Genomic DNA, 27,426 nt, shown 5'->3' on the forward strand with positions numbered 1-27,426 from the left:
AAAAAGTGCTATCTGGTCAACAAAAAACATTTGTTGTACTATAACCAGTTTTAATGCTTTGGAAACACCCAACAAATAAATGTGGAGCTCTTTCACTAGAGCTTCTTGGATCTGCTGCTGGCGCCGCTGATGCTGCTGGTGGAGCTGGAGCTTCTGGAGGCGGCGGGTGGAGGAGAGTCGCCGGTCAGATGGAGACCCAGATCCACCGTCTTCACGGCGTACGACTGAACCCCGGAGGCGCCGGCGTCGCCGCTGCTGCCAGTGGAGGCCGGAGACCTGCGGCGGCGGCGAGGGAGGAGCAAGTCACACACCGGCAAGTGTGTCGGATACGTGTTTTTGTTTTGGATCGGTCGATTGTACGCGGAAATGACGCAAAGTAGATGCATTTCGGACCTGTGAGAGCCCGAGGTGTGGGCCGAGCTTGTTTTGGAGCTCCTGTGGCTGGTAGGTGTCGAAGAAGGAGACGGAAGAGGCTGATTAGCCTGAGAGAAACAGAAGAAAAAAAAAAAAAATCCAGTTGCCATTGGACAGCGTTCACTATAAATATCGTATTTTCCGGACTATGAGCTACTTTTCTTCGTTAGAGGTCAACGCGAAGACGACGACGCTAGTTTTCGCTCAACGCAAAACACAGCACGACACGCAAAATATTTTTCGAACCTCGGAAAGCACACGAAGAAATGCGTATGACGTAGCTTTTGAGTAGAAAGCGATCGATCTTTCTATCCCGGAAGGAAACCGCTTGGCGTTTATGAATCGATGGCGAAACCTTGGCGACGGCAGCGTGAAAGGCTTTCCAAAGGGTGGACTAGTGGGCTAGGCTTATATTCCAGTGCGCTCTATAGTCCAGAAATAATTCTTCAAGTGAATCTCTGCCATCATGGGCTGAAATGAACGCTGAAATACCTCAGTGAATAAAGCCTCCAGCACCGGTTTGAGCTCGGGCACCGCGTTCATGGCGTCGAGCAGCATCTTGTCAGTACGCTTGTTGAGTTCTCTCAGCTCCCTGAGCTTGATGTCCTGTTCCTCAAAAGTCTCCTTCTTGGTGTCTCTGGCCGAGCGGATCTGTTTGGACAGCTTGGAGCACTGGCAGCGCGGGGACAAAAGTAAAATCGACTTGATGGTTTGACAGACCCCGGAGTACGAAGAAGAGAACAAGCGGGTGCTCAGGTCCGACCTGCTTGGTGGCTCTTTCAATCTTCTCTTGCTGGGAAGTTACTTCCTTCTTCAGTTTACTGAGCAGCAAGTGTTTGTGGTCCGCCTTGTCCGTCTCAACCTGGTGTTCCTGAAGCAGACTTTCTGAGTTGTCGGTCAGTTCCTGGGGAAAGCAAACAAACAGAAATGTTTAAAAACGTTTAGCGCCGAAGGTACAACTCTGTTGGGTCGATTTGCGTCCACTCCCGGAAGTTGGACCAAGACCTTAAATCCAATCTTTCATAATTCCTGTTGTGTCCCAATTTAAAATGACAAACCCAAGAGTCTTTGAGACAAAAACAAATACAAAGTCGATGACAGAGCTGCTGTCATTGATTCCGCTAAGCTTCCTGGCCTCACGCTGGATATTCTGCAGAAGCATACCGATTTTCAAATAGGGATCATGAGCCTGGAGGCCACGGGGATATGAACTTTGCTGTTTTAAAAGAAGAGGAAGGAGGGGGTTAGAAGAGGGTTACAAATTTGGAATCCTTTCGCAAGTCAGATCACAATAATCTTCTATGATACCCCTTAAAAAGATGAGATAGCCACCGATAGGGTACAAACTTTGCTTCTTAGAAGTAGTTTCATGGAAGCTTTTGGATTTACCCATAGTCTCCACTTTAATGAGGCCTCATAACCTCGATGGGGACCAAACCTGTTGTCTACGCGCCTCCCAACTGGCCCTTCTTTTGATGCAGCTGTTTACATCTCAATCTCTTGGTTTCTAACAAGCCCATTGTCTAGAAGCTTGTCAGGTTGGCTCCGTGGGGGAACACGTGAACGTTACCTAGGGGTCCGTCCTCAAGGAGGGCCATATGGTCTGGGTAAGGTATTTAAAAAAAAACATACCCGAGAGTTGAGACTTTGTACTCTCCTGCAGAGTACTCTGTTCTCTAAGAGACTTGTACCTTTGTACTTCAAATAAATAGGCAAAGACCATTCTGACCAGTCTTTGTCATTACCAACTTTCCTCAAGAAGCGTCTAACAGGAAAGAAAATTTCCACAAGAGCGGGAACCTGTAATTCCTGCTGGAGCTCTTGGATCTTTATTTTCCTCTGCTTGATGGTCTCTTCAGCGACACGCAACTGCTCCTCGAGCTTCAGCTTCTCATGGAACTCCGGGCCTAAAACAACAACGACAGAGTCCTTGTCCTTCCTTAATGAGGCAAGAAAACAGTTTAAACCTTCGGGGTTTTTGTTTTTTTTATAGCCTACTGGATTCATCCACTTTGTGGAGGGACTTGCGAAAGACGGAGTTGCTGTGGTTGAACAGGTGGATGGTGTTCTGGAGGGCCCTGTTCTCCAGCTCCGTCCTTTGGATCTTGTCGTCGAGGTCGTCGCCCCTGCGCTTGAGTTCCTCTTTCTCCAGCGCGACCTGGTGAGGAAGAAGCGATTTCGAAGTGTGGGTCTACGCAAGGGGAAAAAAGTACAACCGCCTCTTGTCGAGCGCGTTCGGGGTCGTCTCACTTTGGTGATGTAGTACGCCTGGGATTTGTGCTCCTCCCCTTCAGGAGGCGCCATTGAAAGGGTCACCACCTCGAAACGCTTCTTCATCATGTCCACCTTGCACAGCTTCTCGTTGAGTTCCGCGCTGAAAAGGAAAATCAAAGGTCACTCGCCTTCTTTTGGCAAAAAATGAGCACGCCGTTGGAAAACAACAAATACGAACTTTACCTGAGTCTTTGTCTTTCCTGCTCGCTGAATCTCAGATGCTGGCTGAGCATCTCCTTGAATACTTTGATTTCATCTTCCCTCTCCTTCATGTCCCTCTGCAGCTTCAGTTTCCTTTTCTCCAAGGACAGCATACTGTCCGCCTTGTTGTACAGGAGGTCCCTCATGCGTTTCACCTCCATCTTCAGGATGTTGTGCTCGACAAGTTTGTCCTGTTGGTTTTGGCAACACCGAAGAGGCTTCATCGAATCCGTCCCTTTTCACTTCAAGTCACCATTTGAGCAGACGTCGGGGAGGTCTCTTGCTGAGCCACTGGAGGTCAGCAGAGATCTGATTTTCGAGGCGTATCGCGCAAGTAAGACAAATATGTCATGCGCCCCGGTGGAGTCCTGCGCGCATGTAGCGCCAGGAAACAAGACGTTTGAACATTTCAACCCGAAGACTCCATCGAGCCGCTCCACTGACACTTTGGCGAGACAAATTTATCAACTTTCACCGGTAACCCTTCCTAGAACCGGACGGATAAGACAGACTCGTAGTGTTTTTGTCAAATTTCTAGTGATCAGCGCCGTATTTTGTTCAGTTTTTGCCGTGGTATCTCTATCAGATCACCTCAAGAGCAGCTTCAGCAGCAGATTCATAAGACCCTGATGTCTGAAGATGAGGTGTACAAGCTTGAGGAGCTGAAGATATCTCCTACACTGAAGAGTCTCCGACATGGTAACAGCAGAGGTTACCTGCTTCCTGAGCCGGAGGTTCTTCAGCTCCCGCTCGGTGGTGTTGTGGATCAGCATCAGCTCTTCCACTTTGGTATTCAGATCTCTCTTCTGCGCTTCTGACTTCTCCATCTCCTTCTTCAAGTAGCGAATACCGTCCTGTCAACGCGTCGAAAACCACAAGTCAGATTCGAATTTTTCTTTCAGCGATTTGTGAGTCCTGGAGGTTCACGACCTCGGATTCCTTGAGTATGTTGGTGAGGGTGTTGGCCATGTTGTTCCTCTCGTCCAGGGCTTGGGTCAACTCGGCGATCTTCGCTTCCAGCACTTGCTTCTCGTCCGATTCGATGTTGCCTTGCAGCCGCGCCAGTTTCTTCCCCAGAAAGTTGATCTGGGAGTTCTGCACCGTGAAGCCAAATCGATAAGTTAGCATTCTCGCAAAGAAAGGCGCAAAGTTTTAGGGTCCATTTTGCTCGCTTTGGAGCATCTGCAAACGTGCCTGTTCATTCATGGTCATCTGCTGTCTCATCAGCTCCGAATCCAGCTTCTTGATGTCGTTGGCAAGATTGGTGATGGTGAACCTGCTCCTGGAAACCTGGGAGAGAGCGTGCTTCTCCTTTGTCTTCAGGTCCAAGGCCTGCTCTTTCTGGTGGAAGAGCTCCTCCCTGCATTCGAACAGCTGCGCGTCCAACTCCTGCGGCAGGACGGCGCGACAGGTAAGTTCTCGCACCGCTGTTCGGCACGTACCGCTGATGTATGCTACTCGCCTTGATGGACTCCTCCTCCTCCTTGAGGAACTTCTCCATCTGGGTGGCTCGCTCCTCCTCGGTGAGGGCCGTCTCCGTCACGAACTTCAGCTTCTCCTCGAGGCTGATATTCAAACCCTTGGCGCGCTTCAACCTGCGGGCAGGCGGTTCATGTAACAACAACAGTGCCTTCGGAGGGGCGACTGTGACGCCGCGAGCGCTCGCTTACTTGTGGTTGTTGTCCTGGATGTCTTTCTTCAGCTTGGATATCTGGGAGTTTATGGTCTCCACGTCAGACGAGGCTCTGTCCAGGGTGCCTTTGCAACTGCTGATCTGAGGACGCGTGAGAAGGGAACTGGTCATGTAGACGGAGATACAAGTCTGGATCTTCCGTACTTCTAGCTTACATTCTCGGGTCGTCTCCTGCTCAACATATCCAATTCTTTTCAGTAACTTCTTGGAGATTTAAATGCCAAACAAACAAGACAATTGGGTATTGCCATCTCCTCCTCCCTTCAGAGGCCGCCTTTGCAAATCATCTGCCTTCATCTAACCCTCTCTTCTGCATTCTGCTCCCTCTTACTAACTTACTCACTGTCCTCTAAACTCCATCCTTCTAAAACTTGAATTGTTCTAGATATACATACCGGGAACACGAACCCCAAAAGGGTTAAATGAGGAATTTGATATGAGATATGTCTTTTTGTTGTCCGTCTGGGGTTTTCCATACCATGTTTTCTGTCTGTTTTGATTACTCTGTCTAATTCTTCCTCCTTTGTATATACGGCACTCTATTTTATATTGTATGTTAAAACCCTTCGATCACAACTGTTTTCGTGTGAAAAAATACCAGTTTCTTGGGTTCGGTCTTTAAAAATGTTGAAGGTAATGCTAAAATGTCAATATGACATGATGTTTCTAACAAGAGGCGCAAAAAAAAAAAGAGGGAATCAATCACATGATCTTTCCTGTTAAAATGGGTTTTGTAGAGGTCAGCATCTGAGGCAGGGCCTATGTTTGCCGGAAATGTCTTTTCTGGTACTATATGTAAAATGAATTATCCATTTCTGGAGCACTTTTCCTTCTCGCTAACCTTCACTCCCCTCCTCTCCAGAGCACACCTCCACCTTTAGATGTTCCTCCACCTGCTCCCTGCTCTCACTAGAGATCACAATGTCATCTGCAAACAATCGCAGTCCGTTCCCCTCTAACATCTATATCTATTTACAGATATATTAACCCTCAACGAACCTCACTCAACCCTTTTTTTACAGTACGCTAAACACTTTGGGATGATTGTAGCCTACAATAAACATTAAAAATCATATTAAATGTAGGGTAAATAGGAATTATTATCAAATTTTATAGTTTTAATCAATCATTCTGTAGGGTGCTCACCACTGGAAAACACTTTGCGGCGCCGATTCATTTATTTTGTCTCGTCGTCACCCGTTTTGCCGTTTTACTGAAGCTTAAAGTCGCCGTCTTGCTAATGTTAGCTTCGTCTTTCTGAATGTCATCAACAAAACTCCTGCCTTCCTTTAGCTTTGCGGAGCGTCTTTTTATTCTGAACAAGATGTGGCCAGAGTTGGAGATTGTATCTTCGTTTAGCAAAGGAGATCTCGTTTTTTATTTATTTTAGAAAATGCATTTTTCTTTTATTGTACTATATTTTTTACTGTTTTTTTTTCCTTCTTTGGTTAGAACAGACATTTTAGGGCCCGTTTTAGTTTCTTTTATTCTGCCCGCCAAACTACTTTCTTTCAATATTTTAATATGTATTTTCAATCCATATGCAATTTAGAAACTCCTTCCTTTTGTTTAATTTTGTATGGATAATTACATAATGTAATGTAACAAAATAATGTCAGTACATTTAAGATTAGATAAGATAAGAACAACTTTATTTATCCCGAAGGAAATTGTTGTGCCAGAGTTTCAAGCAAAACATAACAATAATAGTAGGAAGGAGGGAGAATAAGAAATACAATAAAATATAGTGTCAAGGTTATCAAGATTTATACGATCATTAATTATTTTAAAGCTAAAATAAAACGCCCCCCCAAAATTTAAATAATTTTGTTCAATTTACTCGATGCGTATAAAAATTTTTTTTTTTTTTTAGATTTTTATTTATTTTATCCTGCAAAAAATGTTCAAATACTGCAAAAAATACTGCGTCTAGACTGCCTACACACTTCATCCTGCAGCCTGCTGATGTTGTTCTCCTCCTCCTTTAAATCCTGCCGCAGTTTCGCCGCCTGCCGATTGGCCTCGATGATCTTCCTCTCCGTTTCCCTGTTGTCGTTCCTCTGGGTTTCCAGCAGCTGCTTCCTCTCCGCGATGGTGGCGTTTCTCTGCCTGAGTTTCTGCTTGGCGTCGGCCAGATTCTGCGACGAGCAAACGCATGTTTATTTTTATTTTTTTTTTTTAAAACGTTTCGCTTCTCGCGAGTCAAAAGTCAAAAAAGGCCGGTCAAACCATCGCGCTTTGCTGCATCTCCGCATCTCGCCGCTTCATCTGGCCGAGCGTGTTCTCCCACTGCTGGATGACGTGTTGGGTTTCCGAGTGGAGCTGCTGGAGATTCTCCGTCGTCTTGTCCAGACCGATCTGGGAAGGGAAAGAATGAGAAAAATGTTCGCTGCGACTTCCCGCGGTTAATATTAAACACGGTTCCCGCGGGAGCGCCGTTAATAAAGCTGAGGAAAAAAATAAAAAATACAAGCGGAACATGGGACGCCAAATACGGGTGTGTTTTCAACTTTCTGAGGGTCCGGGAGAAAAATGTTTGAGCTTAAAAATGAATCGTTCATTCATTCGGAGCCCATTTCCCATTATTTACAAAATTATAACTGTGATAAACTGCTTAAAAGGTGGAGTTGTGTGGTCCTCCTTCCCACCGGGAGAGAATCAAAAAAAGTTCCAGATGAGTTGCAAGTTCCTGCCTGTTGGAAAATTTCCCCTTGAATAATTGAAAAAAATGTAAAATTTTTTGAAACTGTTTAGCACTCCTGTCTTTTTAAAAAAACAAAAAATAACAATATCATACTTATCATTTTTTAATGTTCAAATTATTTCGCATTTTCTTGTAACAGAATCAAAAAAAGTTGCAGATAACGTTGCAGTAACGTTGTAGGTAAATTTCTACTTTGAAAAAAATGTAAATTTTTTTTGGAAACTGCATTTTAGCAATCCTGTCATTTTAAAAATCAAAAATAACAATATCTACCTTGTTGTTTGTTGTTCTCTTTGACAAATTATTTCGCATTTTCTTGTACCAGAATCAAAAAAAGTTGCAGATAACGTTGCAAGTTCATGCGTGATGGAAAATTTCCCCTTGAATAATTTGAAAAAAAAAGTTAATTTTTTTTGCAACTGTTTAGCACTCCTGTCATTTAAAAAAAAAAACATAACATTGTCTAAATTGTCATTTTTTTGTTGTTTCTGTGACAAATTATTGCGCATTTTTGTGTACCAGAATCAAAAAAAGTTGCAGATAACGTTGCAAGTTCCTGCGTGATGGAAAATTTCCCCTTGAATAATTTGAAAAAAATGTAAATTTTTTTGCAACTGCACTTTAGCACTCCTGTCTTTTTAAAAATCAAACATAATATCTAAATTGTCATTTTTTTGTTGTTTTCTGTGACAAATTATTGCGCATTTTTGTGTACCCGAATCAAAAAAAGTTGCAGATAACGTTGCAAGTTCCTGCGTGATGGAAAATTTCCCCTTGAATAATTTGAAAAAAAAAGTTAATTTTTTTTGCAACTGTTTAGCACTCCTGTCATTTAAAAAAAAAAACCATAACATTGTCTAAATTGTCATTTTTTTGTTGTTTCTGTGACAAATTATTGCGCATTTTTGTGTACCAGAATCAAAAAAAGTTGCAGATAACATTGCAGGTTCCTGCGTGATGGAAAATTTCCCCTTGAATAATTTGAAAAAAAAACTTTTTTTGCAACTGTTTAGCACTCCTCTCATTTTAAAAATCAAAAATAACAATATCTTCCTCGTCGTCGTTTGTTGGGACAAATGATTTCGCCTTTTCTTGTACTTTTGCACCATAATAACCCTATTTCAGACTTTCCACCCGTTCGGAATAATCCGTACGAACCGGGTTTGTTTTCGGGCCGATACCTGAGCGGACAAGGTTTCGGTCAGTTCCCTGTCGAGCGCTTTGCGCAAAGCGTTGGCCTCCACTTTCTTCTTCTCCAGAGCCAGAGTGAGCGACTGCGGAGAGGACGGATCATCACATCCAGATTTAGATCGAGATTAAAGAGATGGGTGGAAAATGTGGCGTTTTGACGCCGGCACCTTGATCCTCTGCTCGTCCTGCTGCGCGTATTTGACGATGGCCATCATGTCCTCGTCTTTGCGCGTCGACTCCTCCGCGAAAGAATCCAAGGTCTTCTGGTCCCAGTTCATCTGGTTCTTGAAGTCCTCCAGCTTCTCCCCGGCCTTCACGATGTGGTTCTGAAGACGCCAAAAGGTCAGCTCTCGGTCGAGAGTGGTGATTTTTTTTTTTTTTTTTTATTTTTTTATTTTCCCAGACCTTCAACGTGTCTCTCCTCTCCGCTAACGTTTTCAGCTCGTTCTCGACCTTGGTGATCTCCTGCACCAAGCGTCCCTTCTCTCTCTCGGCCAGGGCGGTGAGATGCGCCACAGAATCCTCCTCCCTCCTCTTGGCCTTGCAAAGCGCCTGCGCCCAAAGGGGAGGGTAAGCCGTTTTACCGATTAAAAAAATAAAATCCGGAAAAGAGAAAACTCACCTCCGTGTTTTCCAGCTCCCGTTTTAAATTTTTGAGGAAGTCACTCATCAAGGGCTTTTTGTCTTTGTTTCTTTCCAGCAGGCCCTCCAGCTGAGTCAGCTCCTTCTCTCGCGCATGGATCTGTTGGCGTACAGGTTGTAAACGTCATAAAATAACGTAAATCGTTTATTTTGATCAGCAGCTCATTCAGATACTTTTCACGTTAAGGGTGCTCTATTTAAAAATGATTTAGTTTTCCCATATAATGCGATAGAAGCAAATTAACAGTATAAAATGCTTAGCCAGGTAGTAACTTTTTGCAAATATCATAATCCATATTTTTTATTCCCAGTTCAAAATATTTCATATAAACATGTATTTATGTGTATACGTGTACATATGTATGTATATGTGTATACAAAATAACATACATAAGTACATACATATATACATATATATGTATATGTATATATACATCTATATATACATCTATATGTATGTACATGTACATATGTATGTATTAATGTTTTATGTACATACATGTATATATGTGTATATACATGTATATGTGTCTATATGTATATACATGTATATATATATACATGTTATATGCATATACATGTATATGTATATATATATATATGTATACATGTGCATATCTGTATGTATGTATATAGGTGTAACATGTGTGTGTGTGTGTTATATACATCATATACCTGATATATACACCTATATGTACATATGTATATATATGTGTGTGTGCCTTTATATATATATATATATATATATATATACACACACATATATATATATATATGTGTGTAAATACACGTGTGTGTACATGCGTGTGTATATATATGTATATATACATATATATGTATGTATGTGTGTGTGTGTGTGTGTGTATCTATATGTGTGTATATGTCTTCAAGAGTTTTATAAGTCATATAAAGGAGACAGCTTATACAGACGTACTCGAATAAATGAATTACAATGCAATTACAATACGTAAATAATAAATTATTGCACAGTGATCATTTAATAGATAGATAAATTCTAATAGTAAATAAAGTAATAAATACTAATAAAAAGACATATGATTTATTATAAATTTAGGGGGAATAAGTCTCTCTTGTGCGGTGTTAGCAGGCAGCGGGGTGTGTATGTATGTGTGTGTGTGTGTGTGTGTGTGTGTGTGTGTGTGTGCGTGTGTGTGTGTGTGTGTGTGTATACATAATGTACTGTATATATGACATTTACATTTAATTTTTGGCCATTGATAGTATCTTGATCTTCCCACATATTTTTCTTTTTCCTCAATTTCAACTGAGATATATATTTTCAAAGATTCTTATAAAAGTCTCATCTGTGCGATAATCAAATTAAGTTGTGAGTATATATTGTGCTTTTACGCACTTAGAATTAGCCTACATTCATGCAAATGTATATATTAAAGGAAAAAAAAAGGTAAAATAGCACGGCACAAATGGCCTGTAAGTTGTAAATTAAGTGAGGACCACCTTCATATCTCCAAGTCTAACCGTGAATCGTTAAATCTCGGTAAAATCCGACCGCCGGGTTGCAAATAAACCCTGTTTGGCGTCAATTGTATCGGCGCCCTGGCGAGGCAGGGGAAGTTGTGATGTCACAAGGCGCCAAGATGGACGCCGTGACATCACAAAGGGAAGCGACGACATAACATAAACGTCGCTGCGGACGGGCGTCTGTGTCTTCCGCTACGTTATTACGTTCATGCAAAAATGAATTACGGAATTCTAGGATACTCCACAGAAAGAACTTCACTGTAAAGAGAAGCCGCATTATTTCACAAAAACAATAAGTCGGAAATTGTTCTTCACTGCATTTCAAAATTGTTCGTTTTTATAATTTTTTTTTAAATTTCCTTCACCGTTCTCATGCCTTTCAATCCATTTTGATTTAACAGTTTAACACTTTTGTCGCTCCATTTTTTGATGCATTTATAAGATTAACTTTATTGAGGGTAAATTTGTCAAAGCAGCATAGCAGTTATGTCAAAAATAAAATAAATATCACTATTAATAGACAGTTAGAAGACAGAAGATAGCATTATTGAACAGTAAGGGTGAAAAAATACACAACCAGAACTATAAATAGTGACAATAGCAATGATAAGAATAAAATAAATCATCAAAAATCGTCCGGATCCGTGCAGGCTGGGACCAAAAAGAACAAGAAAGATTATTATTGTCTGTGCAGTCAAGGTGTAAAGAAAATGGCTATATTTATGTAGTTGTGATATGTAAAGAATGTAAAGCGTCAGAAGTGTTAACATTTTTTTTGTTTCCAAGCGTTCCAAACATGCTTTTCAAAAACCCGTATCGTTTTTGCCGCTCTTACCTCATCGATCAGAGCTTTGTTTTCGGCGTTGGGCTCGGGGATGGCGTAGCTGTCCTCCCAGCCCATTTCTGACAAAACTGTGCTTATCACGCTCGTCATTTTCCCACCGTTTTTTTCCAAAATCGCTAAGCTTCGCGTTGAATCGAACCTTAAACCTCTTCCCTCGTGGCGATAACTGAATCAGTTGATCTCGTGACCCCTGTCCTCACCCTCGCCGTGTCACACTGTGACCTCACAGAATTTGCAATTCCACTGTGTGACATCACATTTTCCTCATCTCAGGGGTCGCACTTCCGGCGTGCCTGTTTTTTTTTTTTTTTTTTTTTTTTTTTTTTTTTTTGGGATATACCAGCAAGACGCACTCAAAGAGAATGGCCTAAAGAGGAGAACCTTGAAGGTACACTTGACTCGACTGTATGTTCGTTTCCAACGGGGCTGTAGAGCAACCGAAACAAGAACACGAAATTTCTTCACACAGAATATATGGCGGTGCACAAAAACCCAGGAAAAGGATGTTCATGGGTCAAAGATGCTTAACAATAACATATTGGTCTCACAAATCATTGAATTTATTGATACTGACTTCCCAAACCCAATTCAAACTGAAACAAGAAGCCATTGGTGCTTTAAGCTTCCAATCTCCAGCGGGGCAAATGTACAGGGAATCTTCAAAATTCAAAATGAAAGGCATCCTTTAAGTGTTAAAATTGTAAAATCCAAATTGGAATATGGGAGACGTTTCTGCGTAGAGTTTGACATGTGAACATGAGTAAATGGTTCTATCTTTTAACTGACAAACCAACTAATTGCACAATCATAGTCTGACTTGTCAGACAAGTATTGTATTCAAATTGTATTAATTTGCACATAATTCAGGATCCCCTGCAAAATTTTCAACAAAGCTGTTTATGGACATCCTGTGACGTCATGGGGGAAAAGCGGCCCTGTGATTGGCCAGGAGGAGAGATATGTAAATGAGGAAAGGTCTGTCGGGATATGGACCGCTGGACCGTTTTAACCGTTTTAAAGATTTTTTTTGATTTATTTGGGTTTTTTTTTTACGATGAGGTGTTATTCATAATCATGTTATAAAATGTTTAGTTTGCGTCCGCGCCGGGGGTGAGGCTTGGTGTATGCAAAATAAACAACTGGACGATGATTGGAATTGCCTGCCTTGCAAAAACTCACAGATCGCTGCGAATGTCACGGGAATACAGGATGTTAAACCTGCAATTATCCGGGAAGATGCTCAAGAAAAATAAACACGCAAATTGGGAATATAACATATGGCGTATGTAATAAGAATGGGTCAGTATGGATGTTGACAGTGGGTGTGGCTAGTACATCCGGGGACTGGGCGTGGCCTGAAAGACCTGGCTTGTGATTGGTCAAGCCGGTGTTGCCACTTGCACTCGTCAGGACGGGTCGTGTCGGTTTCTGGAGTCATCATGGCGAACACTCATCAAGTAGAAGGTAAAGCGGCGTCTTTTGCTGTTCGTACCTCGCTTTTTCATAGTTCGATTCGACTGCTTATTCTAAGTAACAAGAGTCGGGTCGTCAAGATAGTATTGTGTTCGGAATGTCCGCCGTGTCCGTGCGCTCAGTGTCACATAAAGGTGTATTCCAGCTAACATTAGCTTGCTTGGTTACTTTGGTCACATAATGCTGTGAAATTAGCCAATGCCGGAGTTGACCTGTTCTGTAGAGGCGGTCACAACAATTGGACCTGAAAGACAAAGAAAAACTGTGTTTTAGTGTTCAATTTTCTCGCCGCTTATCTCTTGGCGGCAGTTGTACGACAAGTAGCAGGTTAGCGAATGCCCCATCACGATAAGAAGCCTCGTTAGCAACCTGGAAATTTTTGCTAGCTGTGTAGCTACCTTCCATGTTCTGTCATGAGGACGCGGGGAGGTGATTACAAGCAAAACACTTATGTCATGTTAATAAATCCGCTCATCGTTTTGTTTTTCCTTTTTTTTGTACAAAAACATGGCTATTCATGCATGCATCTTTTGTATCCCGTGACTCAGGGTTTGGTTGCTCGAAGATGCATAGCGCCTCCGTAGATTTACTGGCGTGATCTTTCTCTGCAGAATCTCTGCCTTTTTGTGATAAATTAGACCTGATAAATTAGAAATGTGTTAACCAGTGTCTGTTTTGTCAATGTTATGTGCTGTTAAATATTCGTGCAAGTCATGAATCAATTTTTTGTTTTGTATTTATTTTGTAGTTACATTATTACAAGGGTCATTTCCTTGTTTACCTGTACGCCACTGTGTTTGCTGGTGGGCTAATGGGCCAATTTATGCAAAGACAATTGATTCTCCAAAGGCACATTTACAGTTGTGTATCATAAAACAAGCATTAGAACAGTAGAGGGAGCATATAATTGTCTACTAATGGGAAAAAAATCAATGGTTAGTAGTTTGACTGCATGACCTTTCTGTGCCGGATTTGCCTTTGAGTGAAATTATTATTACAATTGAGGAGTTTAGCGAAAAACACCCTAAACAAACCAATTTTAAAACCATCTGCCACCTGTTTATAAACACCCAAACTCCTTGGGAAATGTGTTGGTCTGCTGTTAATCTTATCTGCTGTTAAGCATTTAACATTTTTACACAAGTTTTTTAACCTACTATGCAGCTGTATCATTAATTCATAATTATCCGTACCTTACTGTTAATCAAGATTCAAAGGGTTTGTTGTCATATGTACAGTCTGGACAATGACATTCTTAATTTGCTGTCCACAATGAAGCTGGATAGGTACCATTACTCATAAATGTTATTGCTATCAGACTTTTTAATTCCTCTTCCTTCAGCTGCAGGGAATCTTCAAATCTTTGCTCTTAAGACCTTAAAACACTTTATAGCCTTGACTTTGACACTTTATAGTTTTATTTGTATTTCTTATTCTCCCTCCCCCCCCTTTTTACTGTTTATACAATTTTCTACTATTATTTATCATTGTTATGTTTTACTTGAAACTCTGGCACAACAATTTCCCTTGGGATAAATAAAGTTGTTCTTATACTTATTCTTATTGCAATGAGATGTAAAAAGTGCAAAGACATTTAAACAGTGCAGTAGGTGCGATAAAAATCAATTTTTATGAAATGTATTTGAAAAGAAGTGGCACTCAAAATACATTTCGCCATTTGTACTATGTATTAATATGATATAATATTTATATATTTTGATATGTAAACAAGAATTTGTCCATCTAAGTTTGTATTACACCGTACCTGTCACTTTGCACCAAAAAAAAGTGCAATTAAGTGACTGTTTTCACCATGGACTAAAACAAACATACGCTGGCGTTCAGTCTGTGTGTGCATTTTGTGCCTCAAACTGGAATGTAGTGGAGATGGGAATCAGGGAATCGGAGCAGGATGAGGACAATTTGACAGATAGGGGCCATACGAGGCCACCGCCAGATCTGTAAACAAGAACGCTGCCTTCCGAAAACAGCCAAACCGTTTGGCAAAAAGTGTGGCAAACTGAACCGAGTTGTATCTCTTTTGCTTTGTCACGAGTGAAAACCTTTCACCCGGATCTCATTGCATTCCTTCCCGAGAGCAAACACAGCAGCATGTGTACCAACTCCCCCATTTGATCTATAGTACCGCATTGGCTTGTTTTTAAAGTTGACACTAAACTGGCCTTCACAAGGAATTATTTCTCTATACGCAAAGAAAAGCGCATTATTCACGGTGAAATTAATTCTGAATTAATTTCCGGATGCACTAGGGTTTCCACTTAATTCAGATTGAGTACAGTGACACACACCCAAGAATTAATCAGGAGCTATTTTAAATAAAAATGTTTTCAAGTGTAAACTACTAAACCTCTGTGAGGTTTAGTGCCGATGTGAGAGCTACTTGCAGAAAAGTGTATTAGTACTGTCTCACAAATTAAACTTAATACATTTTTATATATTTTGCTTTATGTACTTAAAAAAAAATGGAAGACAGGAAATTGCTGTGCATTGAAATGAAAAATGAAACAAGTAACCTTTAAATGCTCACTGACTTCCTGTGCAATAACCAAGAACAATACATATATACTTGTATATACTTTTATATCTGTATATTTTGAGTCTTTATTATCCTTTTGGAAGGTACCATGATGCTGATACTTTATGTAGCACGCATGAAAAGGAGCTGCTGCTACAAAAACAATAAAATAATTCAAATCTGTTTTTGCTTTAATGCACATAAAATGTATAGCAGGCAGAAACCTTCCGGTCAAGATCCAGCAAAGTCTGGATGCACCTATGAAAACCTTTTGATTTCATTTAGTATCTCTTGAATTATATTTCAATTGTAAATAGACGTTTCACATTTATACAAAATTTTTGGGATGAGCAGAATTTGCAGTGATGTCAATTCATTCTGTGTATTCTTTGGAAACACAAAAGACTGCATGGATGTCATGCTGACAGATAAGCTAGACTCCCTGAAGACTGGAAATATTTGTTTTATTATAACTGCATTGTGATCATATAATCGTCTCGTTAATGTTTTGTGCACAGTTTCTGTGCAAACCACAAAGGAAGGTGTTAAGACATGACCAGTCATTTCCTGCTCCCATTTCTCTGTGTGTACAAACAGTAATTTGACTTATGACTGTTTTGCTTTTGTTTCTGGTGCAAAAGCCGAATTCCCGAATATTCACGCCCTGCTCGCACACCGCCGTCCGCTTTTTTTCAAATGTGCACCTTTCAGTTAGTCAACTGACTGTGACGACATAGTCGTGAAACGGTCGCACGGTATTATCTTCGTAGTTCACATTTCTGCATATCTTATAGTTCTGTCACCTCCTTGATATGCTGCCCTTCTTTTCATTGCATAACCATGTATTTATTTTATACTCAGATTATACTGTGTGGCAAGAAACACATCTCCTCGCTGTGCACACGGATGGAAACACTTTCAGTGTATTTTTTTATTTTCAAGAAACTCCCAACCCTCCTCCATGGCGCAGCAAAGCAAACTAAACAGACATATATTTATTTTTTTCGGTCAATCTGTGAATTCCTGCCGGCTTGTTGACAAGTGTTTGTTTACCTTTGGCAGAGCACCCGTACAGGCACCTAATAGATACACTAACAGACGGAAAGACGAAGTTCTTCAACCTACAGAAATTTAACGATGCACGATATGGTGAGTTAAAAACGTTAATGTTTATTCCTCTACTTTTTCCTCTAGCTCATGGATAGGTGTTATTAATACTGATTGTGAGACTATTCGAAGCCCATTAGATGCTGTATTGTTGTGTAATTTTACTGGTTACATCTTGATAAAATTTCCCCTGCAGGAAAATTAATTGAGATAATTGTTGGAAGTGCACCGAGGCACGTTCAGAAACAGTACGGACTCCCCTAAAATTATAAGAAAATAGGTCCAAATCTGCTTTAAATACCTCACAAATCAATGAAATCAATCATCATAGAATAACATAAAAAAAGGAAATTATTATTTTTTTTTTTTTATTCAAAAAATCAACCATGTATTTTTCTTATTCTTTTTTTATTTTATTTTATTTTTTTTGCTTTACTGTTTACTGCTAGCAATTAAACACTGCCACATTGTTTCGATTTATTTATTAATTAAAAAAAAAAATTTTTTTTTTTTTTTTTTGTGCTGTCCAGATAAGCTGCCTCTTTCCATCCGTGTCTTACTGGAGGCCGCCGTTCGCAAATGCGACGGTTTCTACATCAGCCAGCAGGATGTCCAGGCCATCATGGACTGGCAGCAGCAGCAGAATAAAGCTGAAGTGCCATTCTCTCCGGCGCGAGTCCTCCTGCAGGACTTCACGTGAGTAACGTACTCATAAAACACGCGTAGAACATCCTCACGGCTCCGTCGGGAAGGCGTGATCGAATATTTCTCTTTCACAGTGGTATTCCTGCCATGGTGGATCTGGCAGCCATGAGGGACGCTGTTGCCAAACACAATGTGGATCCCAGACTGGTCAACCCCAAATGTCCCACAGATCTCATTGTAGATCATTCACTACAAATTGATTTCAGCAAATGGTGTGTTTTCCATCCCTTTTTGCTTATTTTTGTTTTAATTGATGTCCAGTGATGTATCTTTTTCTGTTTTTTTTTTTTTTTTTCGCCCTTGGCTTCGCAGTGCCATACAGAATACCCCAAACCCGGGCGGAGGCGATGTAACCTCCCCATCGGCCCCCTCCCGGCCCCTCAGAGGAGGCTCCCACTGCGGGGGTCAGCGGGCCTCCTGTAGCAAAGCCTCCTGCAGTGACCCTCCAGCCCCCTCGGGTCGACCCGCAGCCGCGGTCCAGCAGATAGAAAACACACCCCTCCTTTGCCCTTTTCACCTGAAGCCGGTCTCCGAGTGAGTATTTGGGGACGCCGTGCCGTTGAGCAGCGAGGAAGTCGAGCATCGCGTAGCAAAGCACGGCCGCGAGCTAACACTTAGCATAGCTAACACTTCGCCTTCTTGCAGGTTTTTTTTTATTTATTTTTTTTACCAAGTCGCACTCCGTGACGATATTCTCTGGCCAATCATCCGCCGGCATTCTGTCGTAATGATGTTGAGAAAAACAAGCACTTAAATGATTAATTTCTATTATTTTTTTTGTCTTATTAAGAAGCGGTATCCTATTAGCATTCTATATAAGAAAGCACGCAGTTATAGCTAATATATTTACCTTTCTCTGTTTGAAACACAGAAGGCAAAATCCTTTCCCTTTTTCCCAGATCACTTAAAACTTGACCTTACATGACAGGAGGTGCTGATAGTATGATGACATCCAATAATACCAAGGGTCAAGAAGTTATTAAACTATTGCATGTGATCACAGGGTGATTAGAAATGCAGTGTCATGTTTAACCGTATCTCTTTTTCCGCAGAACTGAATCAGCGCTAAAGAATCAGGAAATGGAATTGGTTCGAAATAAGGAGAGACTTCAGTTCTTTAAGGTACAAAGATGTTTATTCAGTCCAGGAGATATTATTTGCCATGTAAAACAGGATGCATCGTGGTGTGACACTTTAAACTTTGAATTTTTTTTTTTTTTTGGGTGCAAGTGTGTAACGAATGGGACGATGCATAACAGCGATCCATTCACAACCTTAACGTGGTGTGAACGCTCTGCTCCTCGTCTCTCCGCAGTGGTGCTCGAAGGCATTCAAGAATGTAAACGTCATCCCTCCCGACGTCGGCTCGGTCCACCAGGTGAACCTGGAGTATCTGTCCAGGGTGGTCCAGGTCAGCGGGGGTTTCATCTTCCCCGACAGCGTGGTAGGAACAGATTCACACACCACCATGATCAACGGCCTGGGCATCCTAGGCTGGGGTGAGCACTTTTTTTTTTTTCCCCCGTAGTTTCCCTGAGAATGTTCTCACGCATGTTTCTTGCACAATTTATCATCTGGTATTTTGGAAGCTACTGGCTGCAGGCACTGATACACCTGTTCGATGACATCGGTCGCCAAACAGCTGACGCCAATGCAGCCCAGCCCCATTCTTTAAACAGGAAAAAAAAGACAATTAAAGTGGCTAGCTTACCGTATTTTACGGACTATAAGTCGCAACAGACCAAAAAAAAAACATAATGAAGAAGAAAAAAACTCATCTAAGTCGCACTGGACTATAAGTTGTATTTTTTGGGGGGGATTTAATAAAATCAGAGACCAAGAACAGATGTATCACCTTGAAAAGCAAGTTATGGCTGAATAGGTGTCTGGTGTGTGATGTAACATATTAAAAGTTATTCAGAGAAGCATAAACAACATAGCATAACTAGTTTACCAAACTCTCAGTCTCTCAGTGACGGCGCCACTTCCTCTTCTGCGTGGCTGGTTTTGGGACACCGTTGTCTGTGCTCTGATAGAGGCGGTTGCGTTGCATAAAGTGGTAACACCAAGAAGTATAAAGGTCATTTATATTCCTCGTCTTGGGGGCTTCTTGGGTGTGGAGACGTAGCTGCTCCGTTGACAACGCATTTGTGAACTTGTTCCTCATACTGTGGCATTCTAGCTTTTAGCCCGCCATTAGCTTCATTGCGCTAACAGTATCCTCCACTTTTCGTCTTTTTCTCAGTAGTTTGTCACTCACTCCAAACTTTCTTTCTGACGCTCGATTAGCGTTTTCGGCTGTGTATTTCACGACTCGCAGGTTTATAATCTGCAGAATATAATTTTCCTTTTGGGGGCATTTGTGTTCAGTCTTTCTCAATCGTCTTTATAAGTTGATATTTAAATTTCACATTTTCAGTGGCACGGGAGTACCGTATTTTCCGGACTCCACGTCGCGCCGGATAATAAGTCGCACCAGCCAGAAATGCATAGTAAAGAAAGAAAAAAACACATATAAGTCGTACTGGAGTATAAGTCTCATTTTTGGAGGGAAATTTATTTGATAAAATCCAACACCAAGAATAGACATTTCATCTTGAAGAACAATTGTAAAATAAAAATAGAATAGAGAACAACAAGCAGGTGATTAAGAGTGACAGAAGGTACAGAAGTAGCAGGTAGCATCTTTTTTTCACAATGCACTTCTGCCATGACCCTCCCCCGCTGAATTTTGGATCAGTTGCCGTGTGTGTGTGTGTGTGTGTGTGTGTGTGTGTGTGAGACGATCGCTGTTATATTAAAGACACACACGCAGACACAGATACACACACATCAGAGCAAGAGAACGCAATAATTTCACACATAAGTCACTCCAGAGTATAAGTCGCACCTCCGGCCAAACTATGAAAAAAACTGCGGCTTATAGTCCGAAAAATACAGGCACACAAGCCTAGAACACACTTATGCGGCTGTCGGTGTGAAGATAATGAAAATTATATATTGTTATAGTGTGCGTGGCCTACGACGACGATTTGCTGGTTAATAAACCTTATCTTTATTACAACCATCGTAACAAATAAGCATCTGAACCTTCATAGTACCGCAGGGTCGCTACGATATATGTCACCCGTGAGTATAAGTCGCAGGACCAGCCAAACTATGAAAAAAGGTGCGACTTATAGTCCGAAAAATACAGTGCCGTATTTTCCGGACTATAAGTCGCGGTTTTTTTTTCATAGTTTGGCCGGGGGTGCGACTTATACTCTGGAGCGACTTATGTGTGAAATTATTGAGCTCTCTTGCTCTGATGTGTGTGTGTGTGTGTCTGTGTGTGTGTCTTCAATATAACGGCGATCGTCACACACACATGCCAACCAATCAAAATTCAGCGGGGGCGGGTCATGGCAGAAGTGGGTTGTGAAAAAAGAAGTTGCCAGCGACTTCTGTACTTACGAAAATTGATCATTTCAACATTCGCGCTAACTTATAAAAACATCTTAGAAGGGCAGAACAAAAATGGCACCGAAAAGAAAATCATATTCTGCAGATTACAAGCTGGAAGGAGTGAAATATGCAGACGGAAACGGCGATCGAGCAGCAGAAAGTTTGAAGTTAGTGAGAAACTTGTAAGGGACTGGAGAAAAGCGGAGGTTACTCTTACTGAAATGAAGGAAACTAAAAAAGCTAATGGCGGGCTAAAAGCTAGCCGGCCACGGCTAGAGGGACGAGTTCACACTTGGTGCTTGAACAAGGTGCTGCCGGGAGAGGCTCGCCAACAGGACGGTTGCGTCTTCACACCAGGTAGTTGCCAAGGAGATGAATTTGCGGGAGGACCTTCCTGGTGTTACCGCTTCACGCAACGCAACCGCCTCTCTATCAGAGCAAGGACGCCGTCCTGTCGGGATCCAGAAAGGCTGGGATAATTGGAACTGCAAGCGACGATGACTCTGACGTAGCGACGTACCGGAAGAAGAGGAAGCGGCGCATTGTTTACCTTCGGAGTTGGCAGAGTTGTTCAGAAGTGACACCGAAGAAGAAGATTTCGTTGGACTTAGTGATTAAGAGTGACACAGATTCTTTGGTTGTAGCATGTGCTATATGCTATCGTTATTTGAATGACACCGTAATATGCTACGTTAGCATAGCCTAGCAGGCACGTTCTCAGGTCATTGTTTATGCGTCATATAGGCTATACTTATTCAGCCTGTTCTCTATTTTATTTTTTATTTTAAATTGCCTTTCAAGATGAAATGTCTATTCTTGGTGTTGGATTTTATGAAATAAATTTCCCCCCCAAAAATGCGACTTATACTCCAGTGCGACTTATATATGTTTTTTCCTTCTTTATTATGCATTTTATGGCTGGTGCGACTTGTACTCCGGAGCGATGTATAGTCCGGAAAATACGGTAGTCGCTTATTGTGTCCTGCTTACCACTTTGAGGACCCATGCCCATATTTCAATGTCGGAATTTGACACCCAAATAAATCCAATATGAAGTTGTTCTGTGGTCAGGCACGGCCGTTGTTGGTGTTTAAAGAGCTAAATGTTGCAAAACAAAGGCCGCCTTCTTCTTCCACTCTTTTGCAAAGCTACTATCGTCGCCCTTCTCCACCAGGCGTCGGGGGAATCGAGTCGGAGGCGGTGATGTTGGGTCAGCCCGTGTCCCTGACGCTCCCGCAGGTGGTGGGTTGTAAGCTGGTGGGCTCCATCAGCCCTCTGACCACCTCCATAGACATCGTCCTCGGCATCACCAAGGTAACGCCGCTCCGCTTTTACACTCTTTTTTTGTTATTTTTATACGTCCGAGATACGAACTGTCGCTTTTTTTTTTCGCTTTGCGATCTGAGCCGAGATCCGAGTTAGGAACGAGACGACGTCGACGTGGCCGTCGATGCCGGTGAAGTGGCGTTCAAAAAAAAAAAAGCCGGGCGTGCGGCACGCTACTAGTTAGCTTAGAGTCGGAGAACATCGTTTGAGAGGAGGCAGGAGACAACGGGAACGTCAACGGAAGGGGCGTTGGAAGAGCCATTCAAAAAGAGGAGCGACATTCACTTTGTCTGCAAATGAAGTTTAGCCATCAAGTGGAGCAAAGTGTGCTAAGCTAAGAGCTAAGTGAGTTAAGTGAGTTTAAGCGATAGAGCAGCAAATGAAAAACTCCTGACCTCTGCCGAGCTTCGCGGTAAATCCACTTAATAAACTCTTCTCTTTGTTATGTATTATTATTTCTTTACATTATTTGTACATTTTCCTTCTGGGACGGATTAATCATTCATTTCAACTGGCACATTTAATTTGATAGAAGAGCAAATTAGGTCACGATCTCGATTACACTCTCGAAGTCAAGGTATTATTGTATTATAATCGGAAACCGTCCTGTTTTACATTGGTGTCCCCGTTCAATGATTTCTTTTTTTGCAGCACTTGCGGCAGGCCGGCATCGCCGGGAGGTTCGTCGAATTTTTCGGACCCGGCGTGTCCCAGCTGTCCACCCCGGACCGAACCACCATCGCCAACATGTGCCCGGAGTACAACGCCACCGTCAGCTTCTTCCCCGTCGACCAAGTTACACTTAAGCACTTTAAAAAAACAAGTGAGTCAGCGAAGCAGAGTAAAGGAGGGGGGAAAAAAAAAAACTAAAATGATTTAGCAGCTTGACCTAACCGTGGCTTGTTTTCATTTCCTTTTCTTCTGCAGACTTTTCACCAGAAAAACTTGAATTACTGGAGTCTTACATGAAGGCTGTGAAACTTTTCAGGAGCTACGAGGATCCCTCAGAAGACCCCAGCTACTCCGAGGTAATCCCCTCATCCCGGAGAATCAGAATACTCTATATAAAAATAGAGCATAAAAATAAGCACAAAATAGCGAGTACTAAAAATAGAATAAAAAGAACAGGAAAGATCGAAGAAAATAAGTGAGAATAAAATTAAAGGTATGTAAAAATATCTAGAAATATATGTGATGTATATACATGTGTATTTACAAGTACATGTGTATGATTATATATAGTAGTTTTGTGTATAAGTAGGGGTTGTTGGACAGTAAAACATTTATTGCACATACGGGGAATAAGAGGTTTGTAGATTTAGACTTTGTCCAAGAAAGCGATGAGTCATTTGTTTGTCTTCTGTAAAATAGTAGCCCATTTCTCACCTGCTCCACCTTTGTGATTGACCGTTTTCTTTTTATTGATAATTTTGTCCTCCATTCACCAAAAGCAGATGTCTGAAGTACATAAAATCCTCTTCCAAGTGTATTGTATGGGATAAAATTATGTATATATATATTTCTTTTCAACTGAGCATTGGGGGAGAAATAGCAATGTCTTCAAAATGTTCCCCCCAAAAAAGTGAATGTTTTTTTTCAGAAGACAAAATACCGTTAAAAACAAACATAAGCTGCTAGTTAGCAAGAATAAATAGTGGTTGGCGCTTGTACCTTGAAGCAAGAAGGTCCTTGCTTGGATTAAGGCAGGGAGTCTCCATGTTCTCCACATGTCCATCCAGAAACATGCAAGAGGTTCATTGGAGACCCTGAATTGCCACACTGGGAAAATGGCAGATATAAGGAAGGCCAGAGGGAGCTGCATTTTGTTTTTGTAGACTTAGAAAAAGCATTTGACAGAATGCCAAGAGAGGATCTCTGGTGTTGTATGAGGAAGTCTGGAGTGGCAGAGAAGTATGTTAGTCTGGTGCAGGACATGTATGCTCGCTGTGAGACACTGGTGCGGTGTGCTGTAGGGGTAACAGAGAAGTTCAAGGTGGAGGTGGGACTCCATCAGGGATCAGCTCTGAGCCCCTTCTTGTTCGCAGTGGTGATGGACAGGCTGACAGACGAGGTTAGACAGGAATCCCCATGGACCATGATGTTTGCGGATGACATTGTGATCTGTAGTGAGAGCAGAAAACAGGTAGAGGAACATCCTAGAGAGGTGGAGGTATGCTCTGGAAAGGAGAGGAATGAAAGTGAGTCGCAGCAAGACAGAATAGATGTGTGTGAACGAGAGGAACTCGGGTGGAACGGTGAGGCTACAGGGAGTGGAGATCAAGAAGCTGGAGGATTTCAGGCACTTGGGGTCAACAGTCCAGAGCAATGGAGAGTGTGGAAAAGAGGTGAAGAGACGGGTCCAAGCAGGTTGGAATGGGTGGAGAAAAGTGTCAGGGGTACGAAGAGATAGAGGACTTTCAGCCAGAATAAAAAGAAAGGTGTACAAGACAGTGGTGAGACCAGCGATGATGTTTGGACGAGAAACTGTTACAATGACCAAAAGACAGCAGGCAGAACTCGAGGTTGCAGAGATGAAGATGTTGAGGTTCTCTTTGGGAGTGACCAGGATGGAGAGGATCAGGAATGAGTCTATCAGAGGAACAGCACATGTTAGATGTTTTGGAGAGAAGGTCAGAGAAGCCAGACGGAGATGGTTGGGTCATGGACAGAGGAGGGATAGAGAATATATTGGTAGACGGATGCTGGAGTTGGAGCTGCCAGGCAAGAGGTCTGGAGGAAGACCAAAGAGAAGATTTATGGACGTCGTGAGAGAAGATATGAAGGTAGTTGGTGTGAGAGAGGAGGATCCAGAGAATAGGGTTGGATGGAGAAAGTTGATTCGCTGTGGCGACACCTGAAGGGAAAAGCCAAAAGAAGAAGAAGAAGAAGTCAAAAGTAAAGATCACATTTTTCAACCTCGGGTCGATTGAGTTCTGACACTCACGTGCGCTGAGAGCCAGCGTGAGAACAGTAGTTTGATCAGCATTTATGTATTTATAATTCGGACAGAGTGTGTGTGTTTCAGTTCCTCTAAAGCAGCGGTTCCCAACCTTGTTTGCGGGTTAAAAAAAAATAAAAATAGAGGAATGTAATTGTAACCACCACAGCTCATATTACACAGTCAAATAACTCTCACTGATATCTACTCACCATGATGCAGAATCATGCCGGGACTCGTCTCATCTTTTCAGATTAGCAGATTGGTCGTTTGTTTGCGGGGCTTTTGAAGCGAAAGTCAGCTCGCCGAACTACTTTCCCGGAAAAATCTTCCAACTAGGTCAAGTTGCAGTCGTGAGCCGCGGGCGGAAGCGGCAAATTCTCAAAGTACCCGGGAGATAACTTCATGCACGGTACTCCAAACAAAACAACTTTGCACGAGCTAGCAGGGTTGCAGACAAGCTAGCAGGGTTGCCGACAAGCTAGCAAGGCTGCCGACAAGCTAGCAGTGTTACCGACAAGCTAGCAGGGTTGCAGACAAGCTAGCAGGGCTGCCGACAAGCTAGCAGGGCTGCCGACAAGCTAGCAGGGTTGCCGACAAGCTAGCAGGTCTGCCGACAAGCTAGCAGGGCTGCCGACAAGCTAGCAGTGTTACCAACAAGCTAGCAGGGTTGCAGACAAGCTAGCAGAGCTGCCGACAAGCTAACAGGGTTGCCGAATGTGTTCTTTTGGGGAAGTAACGCGATGAATCTCCGCGCAGGTGATCGAAATCAACCTGAGCTCCATGGTGCCCTACGTGAGCGGGCCGAAGAGGCCTCAGGACAGAGTCGCCGTGTGCAACATGAAGGAGGACTTCCAGAGGTGTCTGGATGAGAAGGTAAGCAGGCCAAAGGTGGTCCCGTCCAAGAAAGCGGAAAGGGTGCTAGATGGATGTGACGCGGCGCGTGATCCTGCAGGAAGTACCTCTGAGAAGGTGCTCAATTGTTGACAAGGCCGCGGCATCACTCCACCAGCCCGGACCGTCAAGCCGGGTGGAGCTGGGCTTCGCCGGGGTTCACACCCGATTCCAGCCCCAGCGTTGGAGCAGAAACGGATCTACATCGACCGAGGCCGCGTCCGAAAACCTTGGTTTCCGTTCTTAGCTAGCAGGAGTCCCATCTTCTGCTGCCTCAAACCAGCAGGTCTTTCTCCTCTGATCGGCAACAACAAGGAATTGTCACCCATAGAACAGCTGCTCGCTAGATAGTTGCCTTTCTCATACCGACTGTTGGGTTCGATTCGACCTCGAGACGTTCACGTTGAGGCGACGCCGTGCGATTAGACAACGAGATTAGCGATCGCCTCGTTAATTTTTTTGACATCCAAAAAAATGTGATGCAGAATTTGATCCTAAAATTCAGACACTGGTCTTTTTTTTTTTTTTGCACCGTTTCTTTGCATTTCAAATCGTCGATTTTGCTCGCGGCAAATTCCCCGCGCAAAATTCATCCCCGCTCTCTCCCCTCAGGTGGGCACCAAGGCCTTCCACATCTCCAAGGAGAAGCAGGAGATCCGCGTGCCCTTCCTCCACGGCGGCCACGAGTACCAGCTGGCCCACGGCTCGGTCGTCATCGCCGCCGTGATCAGCTGCACCAACAACTGCAACCCATCCGTCATGCTCACCGCAGGTGAAGGACACAAACGCCATTTTTAAAAATCCTCCCAAAGGCAGAGCGGTTAGTTCTTCTGTGTCGCAGCAAGAAGGATGTTCTGCTTGGTTCCCTCCAGGTTCTCCAGTTTCTATGTTCCTTGTATAATCATACACATATAATCATACACATATAATCATACACATGTGTAATCATACACGTATAATCATACACATATATAATCATACACATGTATAATCATACACGTATAATTATACACATATATAATCATACACATATAATCATACACATGTATAATCATACACATGTCTAATCATACACATGTAATCATACACATGTATAATCATACACATATAATCATACACATGTATAATCATACACGCATATAATCATACACATGTATAATCATACACATATAATCATACACACATATAATCATACACATGTATAATCGTACACATATAATCATACACATGTATAATCATACACATGTCTAATCATACACATGTAATCATACACATGTATAATCATACACACATATAATCATACACATGTATAATCATACACATATAATCATACACACATATAATCATACACATGTATAATCGTACACATATAATCATACACATGTATAATCATACACATGTCTAATCATACACATGTAATCATACACATGTATAATCATACACATATAATCATACACATGTATAATCATACACGCATATAATCATACACATGTACAATCGTACACATATAATCATACCAAATCATACACATACACAT

General features: G+C 42.2%; 2 protein-coding genes across 4 annotated transcripts in view; one reads left to right on the top strand and one right to left on the bottom strand.

Moving 5' to 3' along the window:
• Positions 1-95: 95 nt before the first annotated feature.
• On the bottom strand, positions 96-11,556 carry LOC147232323 (coiled-coil domain-containing protein 39-like). Its single transcript, XM_086148914.1, has 20 exons — positions 11,458-11,556; positions 9,100-9,219; positions 8,883-9,029; positions 8,645-8,803; positions 8,468-8,560; positions 6,812-6,940; positions 6,529-6,720; positions 4,560-4,663; positions 4,352-4,484; positions 4,084-4,278; positions 3,820-3,984; positions 3,606-3,743; positions 2,872-3,080; positions 2,665-2,788; positions 2,413-2,572; positions 2,215-2,321; positions 1,178-1,318; positions 907-1,086; positions 394-482; positions 96-276 (listed from the first exon to the last, which is right to left on the bottom strand). The coding sequence occupies exons 1-20, from the start codon at positions 11,554-11,556 to the stop codon at positions 96-98; spliced, it is 2,865 nt and encodes a 954-aa protein (XP_086005040.1).
• Positions 11,557-12,858: 1,302 nt separating this feature from the next.
• Positions 12,859-27,426, top strand: part of ireb2 (iron-responsive element binding protein 2) — a 23,911-nt gene continuing 9,343 nt past the window's right edge. For 2 of the 3 annotated variants that reach the window (XM_086149087.1, XM_086149088.1), the window contains exons 1-12: positions 12,860-12,930; positions 16,538-16,624; positions 17,113-17,278; positions 17,362-17,499; positions 17,600-17,821; positions 18,340-18,409; positions 18,603-18,786; positions 21,906-22,045; positions 22,709-22,880; positions 22,985-23,085; positions 25,755-25,871; positions 26,502-26,661. In XM_086149087.1, coding sequence (XP_086005213.1) covers positions 12,906-12,930; positions 16,538-16,624; positions 17,113-17,278; positions 17,362-17,499; positions 17,600-17,821; positions 18,340-18,409; positions 18,603-18,786; positions 21,906-22,045; positions 22,709-22,880; positions 22,985-23,085; positions 25,755-25,871; positions 26,502-26,661 — 1,582 coding nt within the window. In that variant the 5' untranslated portion in view covers positions 12,860-12,905. Of the gene's footprint in view, positions 12,931-16,537; positions 16,625-17,112; positions 17,279-17,361; positions 17,500-17,599; positions 17,822-18,339; positions 18,410-18,602; positions 18,787-21,905; positions 22,046-22,708; positions 22,881-22,984; positions 23,086-25,754; positions 25,872-26,501; positions 26,662-27,426 lie in introns of all 3 variants that reach the window. The other variant, XM_086149089.1, reaches the window with a different exon arrangement.

This window comes from Fistularia commersonii, chromosome 7 (assembly GCF_037954325.1).
Source record: "Fistularia commersonii isolate RoL2024-O1a breed Wild chromosome 7, RoL_Fcom_v1.0, whole genome shotgun sequence".
NCBI classification, from domain to species: Eukaryota; Metazoa; Chordata; class Actinopteri; order Syngnathiformes; family Fistulariidae; genus Fistularia; species Fistularia commersonii.